The 26298-nt window shown below is 35.5% G+C and overlaps 1 protein-coding gene across 3 annotated transcripts in view; it reads left to right on the forward strand.

Moving 5' to 3' along the window:
* Positions 1–405: 405 nt before the first annotated feature.
* Positions 406–26298, forward strand: part of Mfn1 (mitofusin 1) — a 40761-nt gene continuing 14868 nt past the window's right edge. For 2 of the 3 annotated variants that reach the window (XM_077795315.1, XM_077795317.1), the window contains exons 1-12: positions 557–812; positions 1667–1785; positions 3944–4079; positions 8652–8814; positions 10653–10777; positions 12396–12504; positions 14282–14389; positions 17864–18017; positions 18767–18834; positions 23736–23857; positions 25629–25755; positions 26037–26141. In XM_077795315.1, the coding sequence (XP_077651441.1) occupies positions 793–812; positions 1667–1785; positions 3944–4079; positions 8652–8814; positions 10653–10777; positions 12396–12504; positions 14282–14389; positions 17864–18017; positions 18767–18834; positions 23736–23857; positions 25629–25755; positions 26037–26141 (1356 nt within the window). In that variant the 5' untranslated portion in view covers positions 557–792. Of the gene's footprint in view, positions 505–556; positions 813–1666; positions 1786–3943; positions 4080–8651; positions 8815–10652; positions 10778–12395; positions 12505–14281; positions 14390–17863; positions 18018–18766; positions 18835–23735; positions 23858–25628; positions 25756–26036; positions 26142–26298 lie in introns of those variants that run through there. The other variant, XM_077795316.1, reaches the window with a different exon arrangement.

A 26298-nucleotide genomic window follows, 5' to 3' on the forward strand; every position in this document is an offset into this window, starting at 1 on the left:
ACACACACACACACACACACACACACACACACACATTCCCGTTATTGGAAAAACAGGAGGTAGCAAATCACACAAAAACAGTAGTGGAGAGGTCAAAAGGTTTTCCTTTTGTTGTTGGCCTGCCAAACATAAATCCCTCTGCTCACTCAGTTCAGACCCCCACTTTTTTCAGTTGTTTCTGAATAGTCACGGGAAGCTAGCCACACCTAGGCTGGGCAGAGCTTGGCAGACATTGAGGGAGGAGGAAGGAAAAGCACACTTCTGATAGAAGTCCCTGCCCACAACAACCCTTGTCTTCTGCCCTTAAGAAAAATGGCGCCCCATGTAGATGCGTTTCCGGCCACGGATCCCAACATAATAGGAGAGGGCCAGAGACCGGAAGTAACCGCCCTTTTGCCACTCTTCCCGCCTCCCCTCGCCTTCCAGCCTCTATAGGGAGGATGAGGCAGCCTGGGGGCTGTGGCGGAGCTGCGGTTGCCGGGTGACAAGTTTAAGAGCTGGAATGTGAGTGCCCGCTGCCTAGACCGCTGGTTGGTTCACGACGCTTGGGGGTGACCTTCGAGCGGCCAGGGACAAGGGGCGGAGAGTTAACTGTTGGCCAAGCTCTCTGTGACGGGGCTCCGCCGCCGCCGCAGGTCCTTCGGGGAAAGAGCGAGGGAACTGGGGTCCGGCGGGGCACACGAGGCCGGAGCCCCGGGACAGCTAGGGGTTCCGGGCCGCGTCAGGCACGCGGGGCGTGCGGGGTCTGGCCCCGAACCTGCGAGCTAGGCACCCGCGCCCGCGGTGTCAGACATGGAAGGCCTTTCCCCAAGGTAGGTGTTCGCCGCGGAGCCCGTGGACGTCCCCGCCCTGCTTTCCCACGCAGCTCCGTGGTGCGCTCATTTCGTGACCCTCTGGAAGGATCCGGCTTCTTTGGCCACCGTGGTCCATTCCACGCACACGCTACGAACAAAGTGAGCAGTGATTGGAGTTTTTTCGTAAGAAGCTTCCAGGGAGGAAATTTAAAAAAAAAAACGTACATTCCTTGAAGTTTTTTTGGTACTTCGGCTGGGAGCAGGAGACTCCGTTAAGACTTGTCTTCTTGTTTGTTCTGATCAAATACTTGTGAACGTCAGCACTGCATTGTGATCTCGGGATTTTGTTTCCCTCCTCTCACCTAAAGCTCCTGGTTGGGAAACTTAATAACTTAGTTATTGTTGGAACTTGGCTTCCTCTTACTATCCCAGTTCCCTGATATACTTGAGTCACGTGCAGTCACGATTTAGCCACGGTTAGTTTCATCTTCTCCAAAGGGAAATAAAGTAGAAATTGCAACCAAGACTTTGGCCAATAGAGTTCATCTATTTTACCTATTTTAGTGAGATATCGCTCATATGTAGCCTGTAATTTCTGACTAAAACGCTTTCTGCTCAAAAAACAATTACCTAAAAGTATTTTGGCAGTTTTATTTCATCTGGGAGTTAAGGAATGATGTCAGAATGTGAATGTCATTATTATACAGTTTTGATCAGTGCTTCTCCCCCCCCTCCCCCCCCCCCACAAGGTCTTTGTGTTGCCCAGGCTCCTGGGTGCAATTGATATATCCGCCTCTGCCATCCAGGTAGCTGGGCCCATAGGTCAGTACCAGTGCTAAATACCGCTTTTATAACTTTATTTCTTCCTTTAGTAACATAATGGCAGAATCGGCTTCTCCACTGAAGCACTTTGTGCTGGCTAAGAAGGCAATTACTTCAATATTTGCCCAGTTACTGGAGTTTGTTACTGAAGGATCACATTTTGTTGAAGGTTAGTTCCTCTTAAGTTCTTAAAATGATTACTGTTAAAAATATGTAAAGGTACTTTATTATTTCAACTCTAGTTATTAAACTCATTTTGGACATTGTTCTGTATACTTTGAGGGAGTCGGTAATTAATAAAACCCATTTCTGCTCTCCAGAAAATTAAATGGTATTAACAGTTAAGGAATAAGTGCTTATATGTAAAGTACTATTTATTCTAGGCACTTTATTATATTAATAACTTCAGTCCTCATATCACCACTAAGGTGGTTATAATCATACTCATTTTGCAGGTTAGGAAACCAAGGCACAGCAAAATTAAGCAGTTTGCCCAAGATTACACAGCCCTTAGTGCCTAGTGAAAAATAGGCAGTCCACAGTCATTATACTTATTTTCTTTCCCAACTTAATTAAACCAAGACCTCAGGCCCTAAATTTTCCTCTTACATAAGGCAAAGTTACAGTGCAGAAAGGGTAAAAGGAGTTTTCATAAAATTTTATTTTCTTCTCATTCCTTTCATGGTACTGGGAATTTGAACTCAGGGACAATTTACTATTGAGTTATAGTCCCAGCCCTTTTAATTTTTGAGATGGGGTCTTGCTAACTTGTTAAGGCTGGCCTCAAACTTGGAATCTTCCTGCCTCAGTCTTCCAGGTTGCTGGGATTATAGATGTAGATGTGCCCCACTGCCCTTGGCTAATTTTCATAAAATTCCGTATAACTGTTCAGGCAAAGATGGTAAGGAATGTCTTTCCAGGATATACTAATTTAGAAATAACTATTGAAATTCTTCTAGCTTTTAAGATTGTGTGTCCATTAAGTATACAATGAAAGGGGGGGAATTATTATATAAACTACTCTGATGACATGGGGAAACATTTGTTAGGTTGATAGAATCATACTTTTTTCGCCTTGTTCTCCTAACCCTCCCTCACCAGATTTTGAGCTCAAATCTCTTCATCTCTATCTCATTTTGTCACTAGCACCAAGTTGACACAGTTCAAGTTCTATTGTTGAATGAGGAGGAAAAAATTACTGGTATAGTATCTTTATGTTTCCAATTTGGAAAGAATTTGAGCTGGCACAGTGACTTCTTTTTTTGTTTTGCACAGTGACTTTAAGTTTTTTTTCCTAAAAATGTTGATAGAAAGTGACAATGAGGTTAAAAGTAATCTGTGATGAGTCTAATAAATTGAGTTAGTGAAAAGGGCAAGATTTGAATCTGAATTCATTTTTACTGGTTCTAGAAACTCAGAAAAAAGTGTTGCAAAAAAGACAGATCAGGAACAACAAAAGTAAAATGAAAAAGTGTAGTAGTACTTTAGCCAGTGCTATTTACCAAATTGCACATATTTTTATTAATGTATAGAAAGGTAAAATGAGATGGAAAATTTAATTAGATAAGCACTGAGTAAGTTTTAAGTGGCACTGTTTGTCTCTAATTAGGATCATTTAGATAGGCAAATGTCTTTACTTTGGAGAAAGAGTTGATAAGATTGCAAATATCAGTTTATCGCTTACTCCTAAAATAAAACAAGTAGAAAAGGTTGTTCTGCTTTTAAACCCAGGCTTTTCTAGCTCCCTAGTGCTTGGAAGAGCAGAGGAAGAGGAAGGGTTGAGCTAGAGTGGGCAGGTATCATTAAAGCTATGAAGTGGGATTTAACTTGTAATTCTCTTTCCTCTGCCTTTTCATGTTGAGTGAATTGTGTTGCTCCATCCCTGTAGGAAGCAGAAAGAAGTGGTAAGGTTGCAAGGTCTTTTTTAGCCTGGAATCTGAACCATATCTTAATTTCTGAAGGATTTTTGTTTAAACTCTTTATTTCTTAACGTGTAGGCCCAGGTTCTCAGCTTTCAGTTAGTTGGAAGAGTAACAGGTGGTTATCAGATTTTTGTTTTTCTCTTTGGAATTGGATTTTTATGTCAGGTAGATACCTTGTATTTTTGAAATCTAGATGAATAATAAATTCTTGCAATTTTTAATGTCTGAAATTCTTTTGGGCAGTATTCTTATGACCCATTGCAACAGGGCATGGATCTTTTACCAAATACTCATTAGACTATGGGCATTTTTATTTTTCAAATATTTTAATATAGAACAAAGCTAAAATATATAGTTTTAGGTGTTCCACTGAATGGTATTTCTAATATCATTTCAATTTTGCAGCAACATACAGGAACCCAGAACTTGATCGAATAGCTACTGAAGATGATTTGGTGGAAATACAGGGGTGTAAAAATAAGCTTTCTGTCATTGGTGAGGTGCTGTCTCGGAGACACATGAAAGTGGCATTTTTTGGCAGGTAATCCTTTATTATTTCTTCTAAGGTAGGTTTCTAGAAATCAGCTTTTGTTGGTCATATCCCCAGCTTTGTCTGATGTTTCAGCAAGTTATATTCACCCTCCCTTCCCACACACCCCAACAGTTTGTACCTGTGTAGATCTGAAAGCTATTAGAATGTAAAGGAATTTCTCAGTGTAATTGTCTGGAATGATAGAGTAATCTCTGCCGTAGCCTACACATTAATTTAACAATCAGTTAATGGGCTGGGTAGTAGAGCACTCACCTAGCACACTCAGGGCCCTGGGTTGATTTGTAACACCTTAAAAAGAAAATAAAATTGTTAACTCCCTGTATATTGTGTATTCTGTTAGGCATGAGAGGTGCAAAGACAAATGACTAATTAGCTCCATACTTTTTTTCACAAACATCATGCTTTATCCTGTCTGTCCCAGGAGAAGAGATGTCTCCAGAGGAGGATCCTGAGGATCCTTCTCTCCCAGAAGCAGGAACTCAGCTTAGAACTAGTTAGGTCCAGAATGATAAAAAAAAAAAAAATTTCAGCACACACCAGGCAGAGGCATACACAAATTTATTTAGGAATGCAGATACATGTTCAAAGGAGAATGTGGGCCATCTGAAGTGTGAGAGATGCACTTTTGGGGTTCTTGGCATTTTATATGAAATTTTGTTGGTGGGTATGGAAAGATATGTAGGGATGATAACAGTCTGGTGCTCGATCGCTTATGGTGTTTTGGTCATTCTTAGAATCCTTAGGCCAATGTCGTTTTCATTATCTGATCAATAGATATTATGTTGGAAAGTTTCTCTAAATTATAAGTTTTTCAAAATATTATGTCTCTTTGGCTAATCTGGTGGGCTGTTTAACAGTGCACAAGGTAATTATCATAAGTGAATTTATGGTTAAGATTTACAAATTTAAGATTTATAGATTTCCCAGAAATTTGGGAATGGTAGGCCTGGGAGAAAGATTGGCTTGGTGAATGAGAGGCCTGGAAAAATATTCAGAACTTCTGAATTAAAATTTTATTTCCTTGCCCTTCCTTTCTGTTTCTCTTCTATTTCTTTTATTCTATCCTACCTCAGTACCAGTAGGAGCATTTATTTACTGAACTAACCTCATAGGTCTTCTACTTTCCATCTAGGACTTTTGTACTTGCAATTTCCTCTGTCTAGATTACTCTGCAGATTTCATCCTAAATATTAATACTTCAGAAGCCTTCCCTTGTTACTCTGTCAAAGAAATTCCTTCACAATTCTTTTTTTGTTGTTGTTTTGTTTTGATAGTAGGGATTGAAATGAGTGATGCTTAACCACTGAGCCACCTCTCCAGCCCTTTTTGTTTATTTTTTTATTTTGAGAGAAGGCCTTGCTAAGTTGCTGAGGCTGGTCTGGAACTTGGAATCTTCCTGTCCCAGCCTTTCAAGTTGCTGAGATTACAGATGTATGCCACTATACCTGGCATTCAGTCATTCTTTTTTTAAAAACATTTATTTTTTAGGTGTAGATGGACGCAACACAGTGCCTTTATTTTTATGTGGTGCTGAGGAGTGAACCTGGGTCCTGCCTGTGCTAGGCGAGCCCTCTATTTCTGAGCCACAATCCCAGCCCCTCAGTCATTCTTTCTTGAAGCACCCTGCTTGTGTCCTTCAAAGCTTTTTACAAAGTTCCATTATTTTGTGTTTTCATTTTCTGCTTCTTCCACTTGGCAATAAGAGTTTGATAGTGAGATGGCTCCATAAAAGAGGTTGTACCTCAGATTAGGGTAGAGTAAGAGTGGGAAGAAGCCTGCTGAAGAGGCAGTGACTCAAGCTGCACTACTTGAGAAGGAGAAATAGGTAGGTCCAAGCAGCTGGTCCTTGATTTACCATGGTTCTATTAGCGATTTTTTTTTTCTGACTTCTTTGTGGTACAAAAGCAGTGTGTACTCAGCTGCAATTACCTTTTGAATTTTGATCTTTTCCTGGGCTAGTGATGTATGAAATAATACTCTCCAGACTCAGGATAGTGGCAGCAAGCCACAACTCCAAATCAGCCCCATGATTACAAATAAAAACAACTGTAGTCTATATGATGGTAAACTATAATGTTGAAGAGGTTAGATGCATTAAGTGAATTTTCAACAACATGGTATTTTCAATTTACTATGGGTTTATCCGTGTATAATCCCATCATAAGGTGAGGAACATCTGTATTAGCTTTCAATATGAAAAGGGTGGTGTCTTGAAAAGGAAAGACAATGAATTAGGGAGAGGATGAGAAACCTTTCATGAACAGAGATTCTAGACAGATAAAAAGAAAATTATAATTGGTACACAATGTAAACAAATATATTTGCTCTATTTACCTCCTGGTACCAGGGATTGAACCCAAGGGCACTGTACTATGAAGCTACATCCCTAGACCTTTTCATTTTTAAAAATTTGAGACAGGGTTTCCCTAATTTGCTGAGGCGGGCCTTGAACTTGCAATCCTCCTGCCTCAGCTTCCTGAGTAGTTTGGATGACAAGTGTGTGTTGCCTGGATATAGCCAGAAATATATTTGGTCTTTGAACCCTGGTCCTGTCACAGAGTTCCTAAAACCCTTGGAATTTCCTGAGTTGTAAGAATAGCTTTTCTTATTTTGAATGAGCCTCTTATGAATAAACCTGAGTTTATGCTAATATAGTGGCTTAGGGTGGAGCCCCTGCCTACCTTAAGGATGGGATCAGTCATCAGAAAGACTAAGTAATAAGAAGTTTGGAACTTTTAGCCTCAACATACCAACTTCCAGGAAGGTGGGTGGCTGGGGGCTGGAGATTAAGCTCCCTTAAACCTCGGAATCCAGATTGATGAGGTTCCAGGTTGCTGAAAGTGTTGGCAGTGTTGAACATCCCAAGAGGGAATGGATACTTTCCCTCCTACTTTGCCCTATCTAGTTCTTCATCTGACTATTCATCTGTCCTTTATAATATCCTTTTAATAAATGAAGTAAAGTGTTTCCTTGAGTTCCAGGAGCTGTCCTAGCAAATTATTGGACCCAGGAAGGGAGTTTATGGGAACCCTAACTTAAAACTTTTTTGGTCAGAAGCACAGACCATAACCTAGAACTTTTCATTTGGTATCTAAATTGGGGGATGGACTTGGGAGATTAAGCTCTTGACCTGTAGGATCTGACACTATCTCTAGGCAGATAATGTCAGAAATGAATTAAAGGACACAACATTGGTATCTGCTATGGAATTGCATGGTGCCTTTGGGAAGGCCCCCCCACCCCTAACAATTGTTTTTTTCTTTAATGTTTGGGAAGACAAGGTGACAGTTGTCTCCAGTTTCAGTGCACATAAGAATCATTCTGGGAGCACTACCAGACTCTGATTCTGTAGGTTTACAGTGATTCTTAGGAATCATTAGTGGGCTTACCCGATGATAATGATGGGGATGGGGGGACTCAGACTGTTCTTGAGGATCACTGCAGCAAAGCTTCATACAGTCATTAAAAGGATTAATTTTGAGAGAGGTCATCTGTATCATTGTAAGATGTGTGTAGTGGCAATGGGAGCACTGTTGAGATAATTAAGATGAAGCGGTTCCTTAGGGAGGAAGTGAGGAGCAATATCCATAACACAAGTAGAGCATGACTCTTAGACTGGGAGAAAGAGGTGAAGCATGTACCATAAAGATACTGTTTTTTGCAGTGAAGCAAAAGGCTCTGAATAATTTCTGGGTTTTGAGCTGATTGGAAAGCAAGCTCTTAAAGTGGTATGAGGTGTTCTTAGGGTTTCAGTGTCTTCAGAAGTATAAGTGCATAACAGATTATCCCAAACTTAGCAAATTAAATATAACCATTTTATTATGTTCACCGATTCTGAGTCAAGAATTCAGACAGGGCACAGCAGGGATGTCTTGTCTTTCCTTTTTCCATGGTATCTGGAGCCTCATGAAGATTTGGAGGAGGTTTAACAACTGAGTTTTAGAATCATCTGAAATCTTTTTACTCACATGTCTGGTACTTGCCTGAGAAGAGTTGAAGAATAGGGCTTTCAATTAGAGTATTTAGCTGGACCTTTCTGTTTAGCTTGACTTCCTCGTAGTGCCGCAGATTCAGAGTAATTGGACTTCTTACATGGCAACGCTCCAAGTGCATGTGATCCAGTGAACAGGCCAGAAACTTCATTGCCTTTTATGCCTTGCCTTGGAAGTCACCCAGTGTCACTTCTGATGTGTGTTATTTGTTGAAGCAGTCAGAAATCAGCCCAGATTTAAGATGATGAGATATTTGACCCCATTTTTATAATGGGAGGAGCATTACGGAATTTTGACTTGTGATTTGAAATTTCCACAAGAACTGAGAAAGAAAAATTAAGGATAGATACATGAAAAAGGTGGGGTTTGTTTTCTGGAGTTCTCTGCTCCTACTTTAAATAAACATTCTTAATATTTAAGTGAGGTTAACTTTTTTTTTTTTAACAAAAAATACAATCTGATGAACTTCCAATGAAATTGGAATTTTGAAAAAGTTGGTGTGAAACCTAGTGAAAGAATTAACTTTTTTACTGTTAATGTTTTGTTTTTCATGATTTTGTATATTTAGAACAAGCAGTGGGAAGAGCTCTGTTATCAATGCAATGTTATGGGACAAAGTTCTCCCTAGTGGGATTGGCCATACAACCAATTGCTTCCTAAGTGTTGAAGGAACTGATGGAGATAAAGCTTATCTTATGACAGAAGGATCAGATGAAAAAAAGAGTGTGAAGGTATAGTATTTAACCTTTAGCAACATGGTATACCAGCATCAGTGTCCTTGAAGTTTTAAAATTTTATAAGATGGCTACATTGCTGAAGATGGAAGTATTGTTAATATTTTTATTCATAACTTTTAAAGGCATCATTGATATTTTAGTTCTTGTAAAAGTCTTTTGCTTCAGAGTGAAATTATTGAAAGAATAAAACCTGTCCTTAACTGTGTTTTACTTTAGGAGTAGTTATTAACCATATTTGTAAATAAATGTTATAGATTTATTAAATAAGGACTAATACAATTCCCTAGCTTTCACAAATTGATTTATTTCTCCTTCCCTCAGTCCCTTCCTTCCTTGAACTTGCACATGATAGGCAAAGGTTCTACCATTGAGCTAATCCCCAGCCCTTTCACAAATTTCTTCCTTTTTTTTTTATTTAGTTGTAGTTGGACACAATGCCTTTCACAAATTTCTAATTCAATGTCACCATACTCCTTCTGCCAATAAAAAAATAAAGTAGAAATTAGGTTGTAAGATGTTAACTCTGAGCTGAAAGGAATTGGTAAGGCAGTGTCTCATTTTAGATACCCTTCCCCACTTTTGGAGATTAAACATAGGGCCTTACACATGATGTTTATGAAAGTACAAGTGCTATCCCAGTGAGCTACACTCCCAGCCTAGTCACCTTATCTTGTGTCTATAGATTTCTCCCAACACAGAAGAAGTTCAGTATTGAAGATTCTTGCCGTTTTAGGTTTTGCTAAACTGAAGGTAAAGTCATAGGTCTAGTTCTATGGGTTTGCTGTTTGACTTAGTATTAGAATAATGGTCTATATTAGTTTACCTCCTTGGACTGATTGTACCCTTCACTTTTGTTATGAGAAAAAATTATGTTTATGAAAATACTTTCAAACTTTTAACCTGTACAGGAATCACTAATATTTTGTAATTAGAATTTTTAACAAGCCATAATTCATACTTATTTGTAGCTTTAGATTCTCAAGGGAAAATATGTGGTGAGATATTTTAAAGAAATTTTCTCTTTTTTCCTGATCTTTGTTCTCTACTTCCAATTTTGTTCCTTCATTGCTTTATTCCTCCTCTCCCCTACTCCCACATTTAAATTTGTTAACCTCAAGTAGAAGTTTGCTTTACAATATAAATAAACTTTGATTCTTGTACTATAGTAGTTTAGAACTTAAGTTTAAGTTATTATAAGTGTTTATCTTAAGCACTTATAATAACTTAAACTTCATCACAATTCTGTTAGATAGGTACTTTTGCTATCATAATTTTATTAGCCTGTGCAATCTAGCTCAGTGATAAAGCTCCCCTGGGTTCGATCCCCAGTACTGAGGGGAAAAAAAAAATTATTTGACTTTTTATATTGCTTCCACTATTCCTATAGGGATTTTAAAACTATTTTAATAACAATATCTCTTCTCATATTTCTCTTTTGATACTTATCAATACATATTGGTTTTAGAAGAGTCAGAGAATGCAAATAGGCCAAAAGAACAAAGATTACAAAATAACGATTTGTAAAACAAGTGTCACTTTTAGGAGTTGCATAGGATTCCATTGCTAGAGTTCAATTTGTTGGGTCACTTAGAATATTTCCAGCCATAATGATTTTGTAAGATAGTATGAGTAAACTTTTTGAAGGAAACCATTTTTTCCCTACTGTATTATTTCAAAGCTGAGGTTTCTTAACATCGCTCAGATGTTTTTATTTCAAATTATTTGAAGTTCTGTCTTTTGCAAAAATGATATTGTGCCAAATCAGAATATTTAAATCTTTAAAAAGTTTTTATTACAAGTAAAAATTTTTTTTATTTCCTCTCCTGCTTTAGACAGTTAATCAGCTGGCTCATGCCCTCCATATGGACAAAGACTTGAAAGCTGGCTGTCTTGTGCATGTGTTTTGGCCAAAGGCAAAATGTGCCCTATTGAGAGATGACTTGGTTTTGGTAGACAGGTAAAATTACATATGAACTGTTTTTTCTCTGGGTATACGTTTATTTAATAAAATAATGCTGCTTATAGCATGTGGTACACAAAACATCAAATGTTCAGTTGCTACTTGGTCTCATTTCAGAGTGTTGGTTTCTGTTTTCAAGTTGTATAGTCTAATTTTATTAGAAGAAATTCTAAAAGATAGTCATTTTGGGGGGTTCCTTAAGACAATTTTATAGTTTGGATAAATGATTGGAAGTTACAAATTGTCTAACTCTACATATCTAGAGTAACAACTAGATATATAGAGGTAATAACTTTAAATATTTTTCTTAGCTATAGTGACTTGATTCTTTTTGTATCATGCATGTGCCTTACTGGGGAATTGAACCCATGGCCTTGTGCATGCTAGGCAAGCATTCTACCCCTGAGCTACATCCATAGCTCAAGACTTGGTTCTTTTTTTTTTTTTTTTTTTTTTTTTGTACCAAGGATTGAACCCAAGGCCACTTAATCACTGAGCCACATCGCCAACCCTTTTTTCTTTTATTTTAAGATGGTCTCATTAAATTGCTGAGGCTGGCTTTGAATTTATGATCCTCCTGCCTCAGCCTCCCAAGCCACTGGGATTACAGGTGTGAGCCACCACACCCGGCCTGTGACTTGGTTCTTCAGTTACCCAAAATAACTTTATTGGAAAACTCATACAACTTTTTGTTTTTCAGGAGCTAATAGAATGCTTTTGGATTTTTTTTTTCAGTGCTCTTTGATTAATTTGCATTTATGACAGTTTTTATTTTTTAAATTAATTTATTTTGTGGTATGGGATTTGAGACCAGGGCCTTATGCATGGAAGGCAAGTGGCAAGCGCTTTACCACTAAGCTATGTCTCAGTCCCTGTGATGTTTTAAAAATTATCCTACTATACTGATTCTTAATAAAATGATTATCCATATCAGTTATCACTATCATTAGCTAAGAAAGGTATTTAATGTTTTTAAAAATTTTGGGTGTGTTCTTTATTCAGTTAAAATTTCAGTGTTTTATATAAACCATTTGTTTTTGATGATGGGCTTTTCTTATTGGAAAAGTGTCTCATAATCAGTGGGATAACTCAAAGGAGAGAGAAGATTCTTGTGAAATCAAAATATTTTAAATATAATATTAAGTCAATTTTGCTTTATTTCATAGCTGAACTATATCCATAATTCCACCAGTCAAGATATACAACAGGCAAATCCTTCACTGTAATTTTTATAGTATAGATGGTATATTAAATTTATATCTACCAGAGGGTATTTTATTTTTTATTATTTGTGCTTTTAAAAGCACTTAAATCTCTGAGCTGTCCCAATATACCTCTTAGAGCCTCATTTTTTTATTATCTATTAGCCTAGTTTGTTTTGTTTTTCAGTACTTATTTTATTTTTCAATCTTTTTGAACATAAACATTAAGAAGATTTAAAAATTGATCATATTACTTGCTTTGTCAAAAATTACTATTAAAATTTCCTAGGAATCATAGCAATCATGGTCCTTTAGGTTTCAAATAATACATGAAAGTCTAAACAAAATTGTATAACCTAAATTTTCTTTTAAAAAAAATTCATATAATTCAATCTTTATTTCATTCCTATTAGTCCAGGCACAGATGTTACAACAGAACTGGATAGCTGGATTGATAAGTTTTGCCTAGATGCTGATGTCTTTGTTTTGGTTGCAAACTCGGAATCAACACTAATGAACACGGTAGGATATAATCATATTACTGTGTTTGGGGTCAGTCAACTAATTTATATTCATTTTAATTCCAAAAAGTGAGTGAAATTCAAATCATGTATTAGAAAGAAATCTAAAATTGGGTGAATGAAAGCATTTGTGTTTCCATAGGACCATAAAGCACAAACCACTCCCACTTTCTACCATTTATCAGGCAAAGCTTTTCATATTTTCAGTTTTGTTACCCTTTTTCAGCTTTACCTGTATATATTGTAGGTTCCAGTTTACCAGGATACACTTTAGACTGCTATTAAATTTAGATTATCCAGGATATCTGTCTAGATTTTGGGGATTAAACAAAGGACCTTACACATGATGTTTATGAAAGTACAAGTGCTATCCCAGTGAGCCACACTCCCAGCCTAGTCACCTTATCTTGTGTCTATAGATCTCTCCCACAAACACAGAAGAAGTTCAGTATTGAAGATTCTTGGTCCTTTGTTTATGGGGTTTTTTTTTTTTTTGTACTGGGGACTAAAGGACTGAACGCAGGGTATTGCAGATGCCAGGTAAGTACTGAATTACATCTCCAGCCCTTTATTTTTTTGGGTTTTTATGTTGAGACTGGGACTTATTAAGTTGCCCAAGGTGGCCTGGAACTTGTGATTCTCCTACCTCAATTCCCTGAGTAGCTGGAGTTAGCATGTACACTACTATATTCTACATTTATGCTGTTCTTTTTTGGGGTTTTTTTTTTTTTTTTTGGTATTAGGAATTGAACCCAGCAGTGCTTAACTACTGAGTCATCCCCAGCCTTTTTTATTTTTTGTTTTGAGACAAGGTCTCTCTAAGTGACTTAGGCCTCCCTAACTTCTTGAGGCTGGCCTTGAACTTGTGATCCTCTTGCCTCAGCCTCCCAAGTTGCTGGGATTGTAGGTGTGTGCCACCATGCATGCCTAGGATTTATGCTGTTATTTACCCATAATTTGTCTACCTCTGAAATTTCCATCTTTCAACAGTCTCTGTTAATAGTGCTTTCAAGGCCATCTTTTATCACCATTTCCTTCTTTATGGAGTTCTTAATTTGAACTAGATATAGTATTTGTGGATTATACCTTTCTCTGTTTATGATTTGATTTATGTAAGTAGTTTACATTATCATTAATAACTCTTAAAAAAGATTTTAGGGCAGCTCAGGAGGCTGAGACAGGAGGATCATGAGTTCAAAGCCAGCCTCAGCAAGGCAAGGCACTAGACAACTCAGTGAGACCCTGTCTCTAAATAAAAAATACAAAATAGGGCTGGGGATGTGTCTGAGTGCCCTTGAGTTCAATCTCCAGTACCAAAAAAAAAAAAAAATAGGTAGCTTTTGAGAGCATGGATTATTGTATCCAACAGTTCCAATTATATCTTGCATGTAGTAGAGTCTGATAAATATTAGTTAAATTTCAAAAGGACTCGTGGCAGGAGCAATAGCAGTTATCACTTTTGCCTTATATGTTAATTTTCTCATCTTTGAAACATTTAATGTGCATATGGTGTTTTGGGATCCTTTATCAGTGGATGTTAATCATTATTGAATAAATGGTTCAAGTTAAAGTAAAAATTTCAAATAGAAAGTATCATTTAAAAGTGAATATACTGTTTTTTAAAAATATTTTTATTTGTAGATGGACACAATACTTTTATTTTTATTTTATTTTTATATGGTACTAAGGATCAAACCCAGTGCCTCACATGTGCTAGACAAGCACATTACCACTGACCTATAACTCCAGCCCTACTGTTTGTTTTTAATGTTTTCCAGGAGAAACATTTTTTTCACAAAGTGAATGAACGACTTTCCAAGCCTAATATTTTCATACTGAATAATCGTTGGGATGCTTCTGCATCAGAGCCAGAATATATGGAAGATGTAAGTTATTTTTTTCCTGTAAATTTTTAAATACAGTCATGTCTGAGAATACTTTCAATACATACTTGTCTGAGAAAAGTATGTCATAGAACATTATAAGAAGTGTTCTCTTGTGAAAAGAATATGATTACAGAATACCTAAATTTGATTAGTGATAGACACTAAAATATTAAACTATTTTGAAGAAAAATTGTGTTATAAAGTACTATCTAATCATTTCAGTACTTGAGAAACTTTTTTCTTTTTAACTTTTTATTGAAGTATAAAATAACAGAAAAATACATAGATAAATCATTTAAGTATCCAGCTCTTTGAATTTCATAAGTTTAACACTCCTGTGTGAGAGTCCAAATAAAAAAAAAAACAGAAGATTCCTAATACCCAGAATCCCCCCTCATAGTCTCTCCTGTCCTCTTGTCTTCTCTCCCAAGAATTAAATGCCTAAAATGACTTCTAACACATAGATTAATTTTTCCAGTTGTTCAACTTTATGTGATAGAATTGTGTAGTATCTACCTTTGTGTCTGTTTTCTTTTGTTCAACATTGTGTTTGTCCTATGCATCTGTGTTATACAAAGTTGTTTATTCTCATTGATATATGGTATTGTATCCTGTAATTATTTTGTTAATAAGAGAAAATAAACTGTTTATGTTCTGATTTCAAATTAAGAGAGCTCATTTTATACACTCTGATTGCATTTTCCATAGCTCATAAAAAACAAAAAGCTATAACTGATTATTTTTCTTCTAATTAAGGCTATAATGGGGGGCAGGTAACTGCGATTGAACTCAGGAGCATTCAACCTCTGAGCCACATTCCCAGCCCTATTTTTCTATATTAAGCTGCTGTATATTAGTAAATAACATCACTCTGTATATTCTCGTATGTGTCTTTTGGTGTCCTCTTTATGTGTTTTTGTTGGACGTATATACACCAATGAGTCTTAGAGGGGATTGGTTGATTATGTCTTTCAGAGGATATATGGGCATGTCTGAAGATATTTCGTTGTCACAACTGAGGTAGTGTATTACTGGCATCCAGTAGGTAGAGGCTAAAGATGTCATTTCCCATCCTGTAGCACAGCATAGCTGCTCAAACAAATTTGACTGATCTAAGTTGTCACCAATGCAGAGATCTGTAAATGATGGATATATATATTTAATATGTACATATATGTATGTATGTAGAATTGTTGAATTACAGGTTAAGAATATGGTCAGTTTCAGTAAATGCAGCTCAAGAGTTCTCTAAAGTGCTTGTGCATTTATATTCCTATCAGCATATTAAGAACTACAGGTAGTTTACATCTTCAAAACTCTTTTTTAATCTGGTATTTGGCCTATATCATATTAATTTGTTTGATACTAGTTTTTCTGATTTTAATAGTATGAGTTTATTATAAAAAATTTAGAGAATAAAGGGTTAAAAATCTTCTTCCACCACTGTTTACATGTTAGATAATTTGCTTTCATTCTCCTCCCTATTGGAATTTTGCTTAAGACAGTTTTGTTTCCTGATATTATTAACTGTTGTAATGATACATTTTTAAATTGGTGTCTCACTTAATCATTGTAGAATTAGGAAATAACACTCCAAATTGTTCTTCCCCACGTAGTTCAACGTTCCTCTTAGCTTAATTTTCATAAGTCTTAATAGATCTCTATTAGCATAATGCAAAAGGCTAATATTAGATCATAATTTCGAATTCTTAATTCTCATTTTAGTATCTTTTGTTGTTTGTTACTGGGGATTGAATCCAGAGCTGCTTCAACTCTGAGCCACATCCCCATCCATTATTTTTTATTTTGAGACAGGGTCTTACTAAGTTGCTTAGCTTTGCTAAATTGCGGAGGTTAGCCTTGAATTTGCAGTCCTTCCATCTCACCGATTGGAACTGCTGGAACTATAGGAATGTACCACTGCCCCTGGCTCATTTTAGTATCTTAAGCCTAACTTGTAAGTCTAGTGCTTAGCTAAAACATTTTTCCCAACCTTAATTCCTAGTGTTACTAAGAAAATAAACTGTTTATGTTCTGATTTCAAAATTAAGATAGCCTCATTTTATACACTCTGATTGCATTTTCCATAGCTCATAAAAAACAAAAAGCTATAACTGATTATTTTTCTTCTAATTAGGGCTATAATGGGGGGGGTGTAACTGCAATTGAACTCAGGAGCACTCAACCTCTGAGCCACATTTCCAGCCCTATTTTGTATTTTATTTAGAGACAGGGTCTCACTGAGTTGCTTAGCATCCTGCTTTTGCTGAGGCTGCCTTTGAACTCATCATCCTCCTACCTCAGCCTCCCAAGCTGTAATTTAATGATTTCCATTAAAAATATCCATTTTAATATCCATTAAGAATTTATTTTTTTAAGAGAGAGTGAGAGAGGGGAGAGAGAGAGAGAGAGAGAGAGAGAGAATTTTTAATATTTATTTTTTAGTTCTCGGCGGACACAACATCTTTGTTGGTATGTGGTGCTGAGGATCGAACCCGGGCCGCACGAATGCCAGGCGAGCGCGCTACCACTTGAGCCACATCCCCAGCCCCTCCATTAAGAATTTTAAAAAATTTCCATTAAAAATACCAGTCTTTCTTATTTACACACACATACAAAATAGCTTCATTTTAGCCAATTTTTTGTAGCACTTATTTTCTGATTTCAAAGGTATCAATAGCTTCATTGTTGGAAATTTAGAAAATAAAAGAATAATAAGGACCAGGTGTGGCACCATTTGAGGCAGGAGGCTCACAAGTTCAAGGCCAGCCTCAGCAATTTACCATGACCCTCTCAGAATTAAGTTTGAAAAATGATCAGGGGATATAGCTCAAAAGTAAAATATCCCTGGGTTCAGTGTCTAGTAGAAGAGAAGAAAAGGAAAACAAGGAATAAATTAAAATGCCACTGATTTTTATGGGCTTTGCCTCTCTGCTGCTATAATTAATTTTTTTGGAGGAGGTACTGGGAATTGAACTCAGGGGCACTCGACCAATATGCCACATCGATAGGGTCTCACTGAGTTGCTTAACACCTCAATTTTGGTGAGGCTGGCTTTGAACCCTCAGCCTCCCTAGCTGGTGGGATTGGGCATCATCACTGGGCCCAGCTTGCCACTATTATTAATTAATACACATCTATATACTCATTATTTTTTGTAATAAAGTCATGTATATCCTTAATACAGATTTGACATTTCCATGCCATTAAATATTAACATTTGTCCGCAGTATGGTTTATAATGGTTGTATAATATTTGATGTTTTGTTAGAATTTTAAATATGTTCAAAAGGAAGATAATTAAAAGAAAGATTTCTTGTCAAGTATTGAACTTTATTTATTAAAATATTCTGGATTTATTAGGTATATGGGACTATTCCTATACTATCATTGTAAATGAAATATAGTATAGATTTATGTTCACTGGTTATGTTTATTTAAATTATTAGAATTCTTTAATATTCTTCTTTGTAGGTACGCAGACAACACATGGAAAGATGCCTGCATTTCTTGGTAGAGGAGCTCAAAGTTGTGGATCGTTTAGAAGCACAAAATCGTATCTTCTTTGTTTCAGCAAAGGAAGTTCTTACTGCTAGAAAGCACAAAATACAGGGGATGCCAGAAGGTGGTATGTATTAATAATAGGTTTTCCTTTTAAATATATATATATAAAACAATATTATGCTGGAAATCTAGCTGTATACAGTAGTCCCCCTCTTATTACTGTGGTTTCAGTAATCTATGGTCAGGTATGGTCTGAAAGTTTTAAATGGGAAATTTTAGAAATAGACAGATTGTTAATTTTAAATTGTGCACTGAATAGTATTATGAAGTCTGTCCATTCCAGACAACATGGAACATCCTTTTGTTCAAGGTTTCCATACACTACTCAGCCATCTTGGTTAACATGTTGATTGCTTAGTAATCACAGAGCTTATATGTTTAAGCAACCCTTATTTTACTTAGTAATGACCCCAAGAGCAAAAATAGTTACTCATGCCCGCATTGACATACAGGAGAGAGATACTATAAAGGGCTTGTTTTAAGTGAAAAGTTAAAAATACTAGATTTAATAAAGAAAAAATATTGTATGAGGTTGCTAAGATCTACGTAAGAATTACTCTTCTAACTGAAATTGTGAAGAAGAAAAAGAAATTTGTACCTCCAGCTTCAAAAGTTTCAGCCACAGTGCATGATAAATGCTTGGTTAAGATGGAAAAGGCATCAAATTTGTGTATATATGTGTAGATAAAGTTTATACGGGGTTCAGTACTACTTGCAGTTTCAGACATCCCCTAGGGGTCTTGGGACATATTTCTCATGGATAAAAGGGATTGATATATTAGATTTAAAAAAGTCTTTGCCTGTATATTACAGGTGGGGCACTTGCTGAAGGATTTCAGGCAAGATTACAGGAATTTCAGAATTTTGAACAAATTTTTGAGGTAGGAATTTTGTCAATGTATCAAATAATGCAAAACTCTTGAACTGGCTGGAGAGTGATTATAACTTCATTTTCACTATCTATCTTTCAATAACCTCTGCTGTTATTTAGTGTAGTTACTGACACAGCAAGTGAAACAAGGAAAGTTAGAAGAAAGGAAGCCCAGCAAAATGGATGATCTGTAAGAATTGAGAGTTAAAGATTATAATTTCTTCCTTATTCTTTTTCCTTATGTATTTATAAGTGAGAAAGTTTTTTCATTATTGCTTGTGTTGTGCAATGTATGAAATTCTTGGTGTTCAGTTATTTGAAGCAAGAGCAAACAAATGTACTTGCTGTTGAAAGGAATAGAGAGCAAAGTGAAAATCATACTCGTTCTCTTTTTTTTTTTTGATACCATACTATTCATGGAGATATATAGGACATGTTTAATGTCATTTGATGAAATTTTACATTTCTAAAGTGTATTGCAACCTATTCATTCTCCTCATTTGTATCAAGTGTTCTGAACAAGTGAGTTAATAGAAAATAAGATACAGCTCCAACATTAGGAATCTGGTGGGAAACTACCAAAGTGTGTGAGTGACTGATGTGTGTGTATAGTATTGGGGAGAGAAGATAATTAATCTCTTATAGTGTAGGCACTTGAGTATTCAGAGACATTAAAAATCCTACATTTGACTAAAAAGTTCTTAAGATATTAATCTTCTAAAACCTTCCATAGCCCTATTTAATATAGTACTGCATAGATTCCATATCAACTTCTCACTTATGAATGAACACAGAGACTTTAAAATTAGAAATCTGGCATCTGTAATTATTCCTCTTTCTAAGGGGTAATTGCCTTAGTAGGACAGACTTGAAAGTTGAATGTGCTTGGCAAAATTTTTAAAATTTTAAAAATTTGCTTACTTTTTCCTTATCTTTAAATTGATAAGAGGAGGAAAGACCTTTAGACATATGAAGACAAAGTGTTTAAGAAAGAAAACTCACTATATGCTACCTTAGTAAGAACTCTACTTTTTCAGAGGTTCCTGCAATATCAGTAGATGTCCTCTCAAGCCAAGCCATAGGATACATGGATTCCCAGTTACTCGTAGAATATTGTTTATTTTCTTTCCTTTTTTTTCCACAAGAGAATTGATACTTTCCTCATGCTTTCCACTTAACTTCATCCATGTGGAAAATGTGTTGAGAGAGCATCTATTGTTCTGTTTCCTTGTCTGTATTTATTGACAAGGAAAAAAAAATATATATATATATATATAGTGAATGTTTATAATTCTTTTTTCTACCAAATCATACTATTTTGTCCATTTACATATCTTTCATATTGGTTCATGGTACACCTTTTACTTTCCCAGAATATCTCGAAGGGGCAGGAAGGAGAGGAATAAAAGATGTGTGCTATAGAGCACTGGTTCCCAAACCTAGCGATTATTAAAATCACATGAGTTACTTTGGAGAACTGTAGGCACCTGAGGTTCCCAGAAATTTTGATCTAGTTGGGCTGGAATTGGCCTAGGAATCTATGTATAGTCAAAGTTTCCCAAGTGATTGCAGTAATCAGGTAGATTTGGGAACTAGTCTCTTATTATCTGTGTGTGTGTGTGTGTGTGTGTGTGTGTATTTATATATTTTGCAGTGCTGGGGATTGAACCTGGGGCTTGAGCATGCTATGCAGGTGCTCCTGTTTTTAGAAGAAAAAAACAATTCATTAGAAGAAAAAAAGCAGTTTATTTTTGTTGTTTTAGATACACATTAATAACAAACTATACATATAATAGTGTATGATCATCAGCTTCCTTATGTTATTAGGACATCAGAAAATTAACTTAATTGGCATATGATTACTATTTTGAATCTCAATCATTAAGTTTTAAAGGCGCCTATAAGATATTCTGACATGAGGGAATTTAAATTGGTTTATAATAGTATTTTTAGGGGCTGGGGATGTGACTCAAGTGGTAGCGTGCTCGCCTGGCATGCATGCGGCCCGGGTTCGATCCTCAGCACCACATACAAACAAAGATGTTGTGTCCGCCGATTAAAAAAAAAAATATATATATATATATATAATAGTATTTTTAACTTTCTGGAAAATTAGAGTTTCTGATAAATCTAGGAACTGTATAAGCTGTATATTTTCCCATGGAGATTCATTAGCATATTAGTCTGCCTTTTAATATCCTGCATATAAATGGAAAAAGCAGTTTAGGATACTTTTAATTAGAAAAAGATTGTTTTTCTTTTTTATATTTATTCATTATTGTGTTTTGGAATAAAAAAATAACTTATATTTACCAAATAACTTTTCAAGATCTTTTCATTTCTGTCTAGTCTAGCTCTAACATTGTGCTGTTATCTACGAATTTGGATCTTCATTGCTGATATCTAGATTTACTTCATCGAGGAACATAAATTTTACTTTAACCTTTTTCTTTTAAAATTCTTTTTATGCTTTTATTATAATTTTGTGGAGCTTAATTTGGCACATTTATGAGACAGCTATTTAAAATAAAATTCAAGTTGTGTTTTGGTTATTAAAAAATAAGTAGTTGGGCTGGGGATGTGGCTCAAGCGGTAGCGCGCTCGCCTGGCATGCGTGCGGCCCGGGTTCAATCCTCAGCACCACATACAACAAAGATGTTGTGTCCACCGAGAACTAAAAAATAAATATTAAAAATTCTCTCTCTCTTAAAAAAAAAAATTAAAAAATAAGTAGTTTACAATTCAGACATTTACTATTAGGTAATTATTGGTGGTTTTATAGAAGGAAACATCCTGGAATGTTTGACCTTTGTTTTAGATATATATGGGATAGGAATACTTAAAATGCATACCACTAATATTTTGAAGATTAGTGAAAATGAATGATGTGTAAATGATATTCACCGTGGGCAAAAGTGAAGGTAGACCAATCAAGAAATGAATGGGCTGAGTTGTCTTTATAAATGAATTTTCTTCACGTGCCCTATCCCTAAAGAAGTGAATTGTTCTGTTTTTTATACCTCAAAATACTGAAGAGGGGAGAAAGATTAAAGGCTTTCTATTTGAATGAAATGCATACATAATTTTAGAGACAGGGCTGAGTCTAAGTTATAAGTAGTACATTTATTTTTTTATTTTTTATGTTTTATTGAGGATGGGTACTGGGGTTGAGCTCAGGGGCACTCCATTACTGAGCCACATCCCCAGCCCTATTTTGTATTTTTTATTTAGAGGCAGTGGGTTCATTAGCTCCTTGCCATTGCTGAAGCTGGCTTTGAACTTGCATTTCTCTTGTCTCAGCCTCCCAAGCTTTTGGGATTATAGGCATGCACCACCCAGCCTGGCCAAGTAGTACATTTAATGAGCATGTAACATATTCATTTCAGAATAATAAACATAGTATTTCAGTGCCAAGTGAATACCTTTTAAACCTTGAAAGCTATTTATTTTTACAAAGGAGGGACAATAATGAGCTTCAGGATGTAATTAACAATTTGTACTAGTTAAATATATAAACAACTAAATATAATACTTTTACAGAAGTATCCATCTTAGGGAATTGTGATATAACCATAATTCTAAAAAAATTATTGCTGGGTGCAGTGGCACACACCTATAATCCCAGCACCTTGGGGCGCTGAGTAAGGAGGATTACAAGTTCAGAGCCAGCTTCAGCAATGGTGAGGCAACTCAGTGAGACCTTGTTTTTAAATAAAATACAAAATAGGGCTGGGGATATGGCTCAGTGGTGGAGTGCCTCTGAGTTCAATCCCTGGCACTCTCCCCTCAAAAAAAAAAAAAAAATTATTATAGAAGATAAACATGTCTCCTATGAAGAATTGTAGTTACTGATATGGCCCAGGCTAGCATTTCTTAAATTGTTCAGACTGAATGTCTTTTCTATGTAAACCCGTATAGTTTTCAAATGTCACTATAGATTTTGACTTTCTATGAAGTAAAAAAAATGAGTTCAGTTGTAATATTATAATTTGATAAACTTGATGAATCACAGTAAAAATAAATTTAGATCAGTAATATTGCATATATTGAAAATTCAAGCAAAAATTTCACAAATAATTGTGTCCGTTACTATATGTGACGCATTCTGATGTACTTTATTTATAAAACACTAGTTGATTTGTACAGCTATTGATGGTTATGAGCTGCAGTTAGCTTGAAGGTGAAACAAATGAGGTATAGGGCATCATTCAGATCAGTGTGCACCACACTGTCGCCTAGTGATAATACTATTGTCTTTGAAGTAGCTATAGATATTTTTCTGTAAATAACTTAAAATATTATTTTTCAAATTGTTGACATTTTACTCTGTAGAAGTCCTTTTTGCTAGCTTTATGAATCACCATATTACTCAACTAATTTTTTTTTTATGGTATTGGGGATTAAACCCAGGGTCTTGTACATGCAAAGCAGGCACTCTACCAAATGAACTATATCCCCAGCCCTCATATCAACCAATTTTTTAAATTAATATTCTAATTCAAAACTTATTTAAGAACTTTATAGGTTATATATTATATAAGTATGAGAAAAATAAGAGAGATGGATTAAAATTATATAATATGATCCAAATAGGTAATTGTGATGTGGAAACCTTTTTTAACATTGAAAATATAGTGCCATTTATTTTTAAAATATTAGTCAAACCATGCCACATTACTGTGTGAAAAATACACAAAGATAAGAACTTGCTGTTAAAATCCTTTTTACTTTTGAAGCTTTTAATTTTTTTAACCTTTGTAATTTTAAGTTGTGTATCGTATGTTTTTTTGTTTTATTTCTACCCTTATTTCTGTTTTGGTTTAAGTTACAATCAGCAAGTTTTTGTGTTTAAATTCCTGAAAATGTTGTGATGGAATTACAGTAATGTGTTATGGCTTGGGCCCCTCGCAGGAGTGTATCTCGAAGTCAGCAGTGAAAACAAAGTTTGAACAGCACACTATCAGAGCTAAACAGATACTAGATACTGTGAAAAACATAATGGATTCAGTAAACGTGGCAGCAGCAGAGAAAAGGTATGAGTTCATTTTATTGCAACATAAAAATGTTAGTTTTTCTATATCGGACTTTTGTTAAGACTAAGATATTAAATTGTAAAATTGTGCTATAGTTTTATGCACTAAAATCAAGTCTTGTGAATTTTACTGATACTTAACTTGTGTATATCTTTTTTTTTTTTTTTTTTTTTTTTTTTTTTTATGCTGAGGATTGCAGCCAGGGGCACTTGACTACTTAGCTATGTCCCTAGCCCTTTTTATTTTTTGAGACAGGGTCTCCCTGAGTTGCTTACAGCTTTCCTAAGTTGCTGAAACTGGCCTTGAACTTGTGATCCTCCTGCCTCACCTTACTGAGTTGCTGGGATTATAGGCATGCACCATCACTCCTGGCTACTTGTGTGCTTTTTAAATGTTTGAAAATATGAAGATTGATTAATTCTGTGACCTGTTTGAACACAATGTTTATATTTCCTGGATCACTACATTTATGTGTATAAATTGCGATTTTAGAATGTTTAGTGGTTTTAAAATATCTTTAAAGCAGTGGAAGAACAAATTATTCAAGCAGAATTTTCTGAAGGATTCCAAATCAGGTGATCCTCTTTTTGCATTCAACCCATGATTCATTCTTGTTTAAAGTTGAAAATGTAAACCTTTAAGTACTAACTGTATTGTTGAAAAGTATAATTCTCACTAACTTGGTATACTTGAAGCAAAGATTAGGATGTTATTAGATATGTTTTCAGAAGTAATGATGTTAAGCCTCAATTGTACTTTTAGTGGGCTTAAGCCAGCTCAAGGAAACATAACAAAGCATCAAAGATTAAAATCCAAGAGGAGGTAAAATTGAAATTTTATTCTTTCTGGAAACCCCCTGCCCCCATATCTAAGTCTATTGTTTGGTTTTAGTACTTTTTTCAGGAATACATGTGTCAAAAGGAGAAAATACCCAGTGTATAGAACACAAGGCTGTGAACCCCGAGTCTGATCTCACTCCTGGTGCTGTACCTCTATGTAGCCTTTTTATAATGAGATTGTGTTGTTATGGAAGCCCCTTCCAACTCAAATGCTTTATTATAGTACCCAGAATTTGGTTGCCAGATTGACCTTATTATTTATTTTTTAGAACTATGAGACATCAAACCAAATATAGCATGAAGATATGATTTGAGGATACTTTGTGTAATATTAACTCTTGGCAATCCTTTTAGCAAAGATCTTAAAAGGGTCTCATGCCTTGTTCTTTGTGCCATGGAGGGATAAACAAACTTCTACAAAATTTCCTATGAAAGGCCAGATAGTAAAATATTGTAAGCTTTCTGAGCTGTACTATCTATCTTGCAGCTGCTCAGTTTTGCAGATATATATATATATATAAATAATAGTGAATGTACTGGTATTCTAAGAAAACTTCAACATGAAACTGGCACATGACTGGGTTTGTCTTGCCAGGGTACTGTTTGCTGACACTTGTTTAGTAAAGTCACAATTGAGTTCTGTTTTGACTATTTATATCTGTGAAGTGTTCAGTGGCTTTGTAGAATCTTTATCTCAGCCCTTTGTAGGAGTTAGGTTCACATGGGCAGAGAGTGTAGTTTATAGCAAATCCATCATTATAAAGTATTTCATGAATGAATGTTAGTTGAATACTTTCAGGTGTTGAAGCACATGATTTCTTTTTTCCTGGGGTCATGCTAGTAGATGGTTCATGCATAGTTGAGTATCGTTGCTTAATTGCTTTGGGACTCTAGTGTGTCTTGAATGTTGATTGCTCTTCATAATATAATAGGGTTTATTCAATGGAAGAGAGGGAAGATCAAATTGACAGACTGGACTTTATCCGAAACCAGATGAACCTTTTAACTTTGGATGTTAAGAAAAAAATCAAGGAGGTCACTGAGGAGGTAGCGAACAAGGTAACAAAAATGTTATGATTAAAGCTGATATACAGAGTAAACTTCATACATTGATCCCTTGCAAGAAATTTGACCTCAGTTATGACCTAAATTGCCACAAGTTATGTTCAGATTTTCAAGAGGATATTGTATTTCATTTTTCCTTGGACATATTTTTTGATCATGGTAAAAATGTTAACCCTTACCTTAAAAACAGTATGATACTTTTTCTCATTTTTATTTTTTTGAGTAGTTGGTAATCTCGTTTTAATTTTTTAACTCTAATTTTTTAATATTCTCAGGTTTCGTGTGCAATGACAGATGAAATTTGTCGACTATCTGTTTTGGTTGATGAGTTTTGTTCTGAGTTTCATCCAACTCCAAGTGTATTGAAAGTATATAAAAATGTGAGTTAATTGTAATTAAAAAGTTGTTATGAGATGCTTTCACCATCATCTTTTGTATTCATTTATTTTATTGGTTTGGCCATTTCAGTATCTTCTTGGCAATTACTCTATAAGCTGTTATAACACTTGTGCACTGGTAATGAATGTAAACTATTTT

Source organism: Urocitellus parryii, chromosome 2 (genome assembly GCF_045843805.1).
Source record: "Urocitellus parryii isolate mUroPar1 chromosome 2, mUroPar1.hap1, whole genome shotgun sequence".
NCBI classification, from domain to species: domain Eukaryota; kingdom Metazoa; phylum Chordata; class Mammalia; order Rodentia; family Sciuridae; genus Urocitellus; species Urocitellus parryii.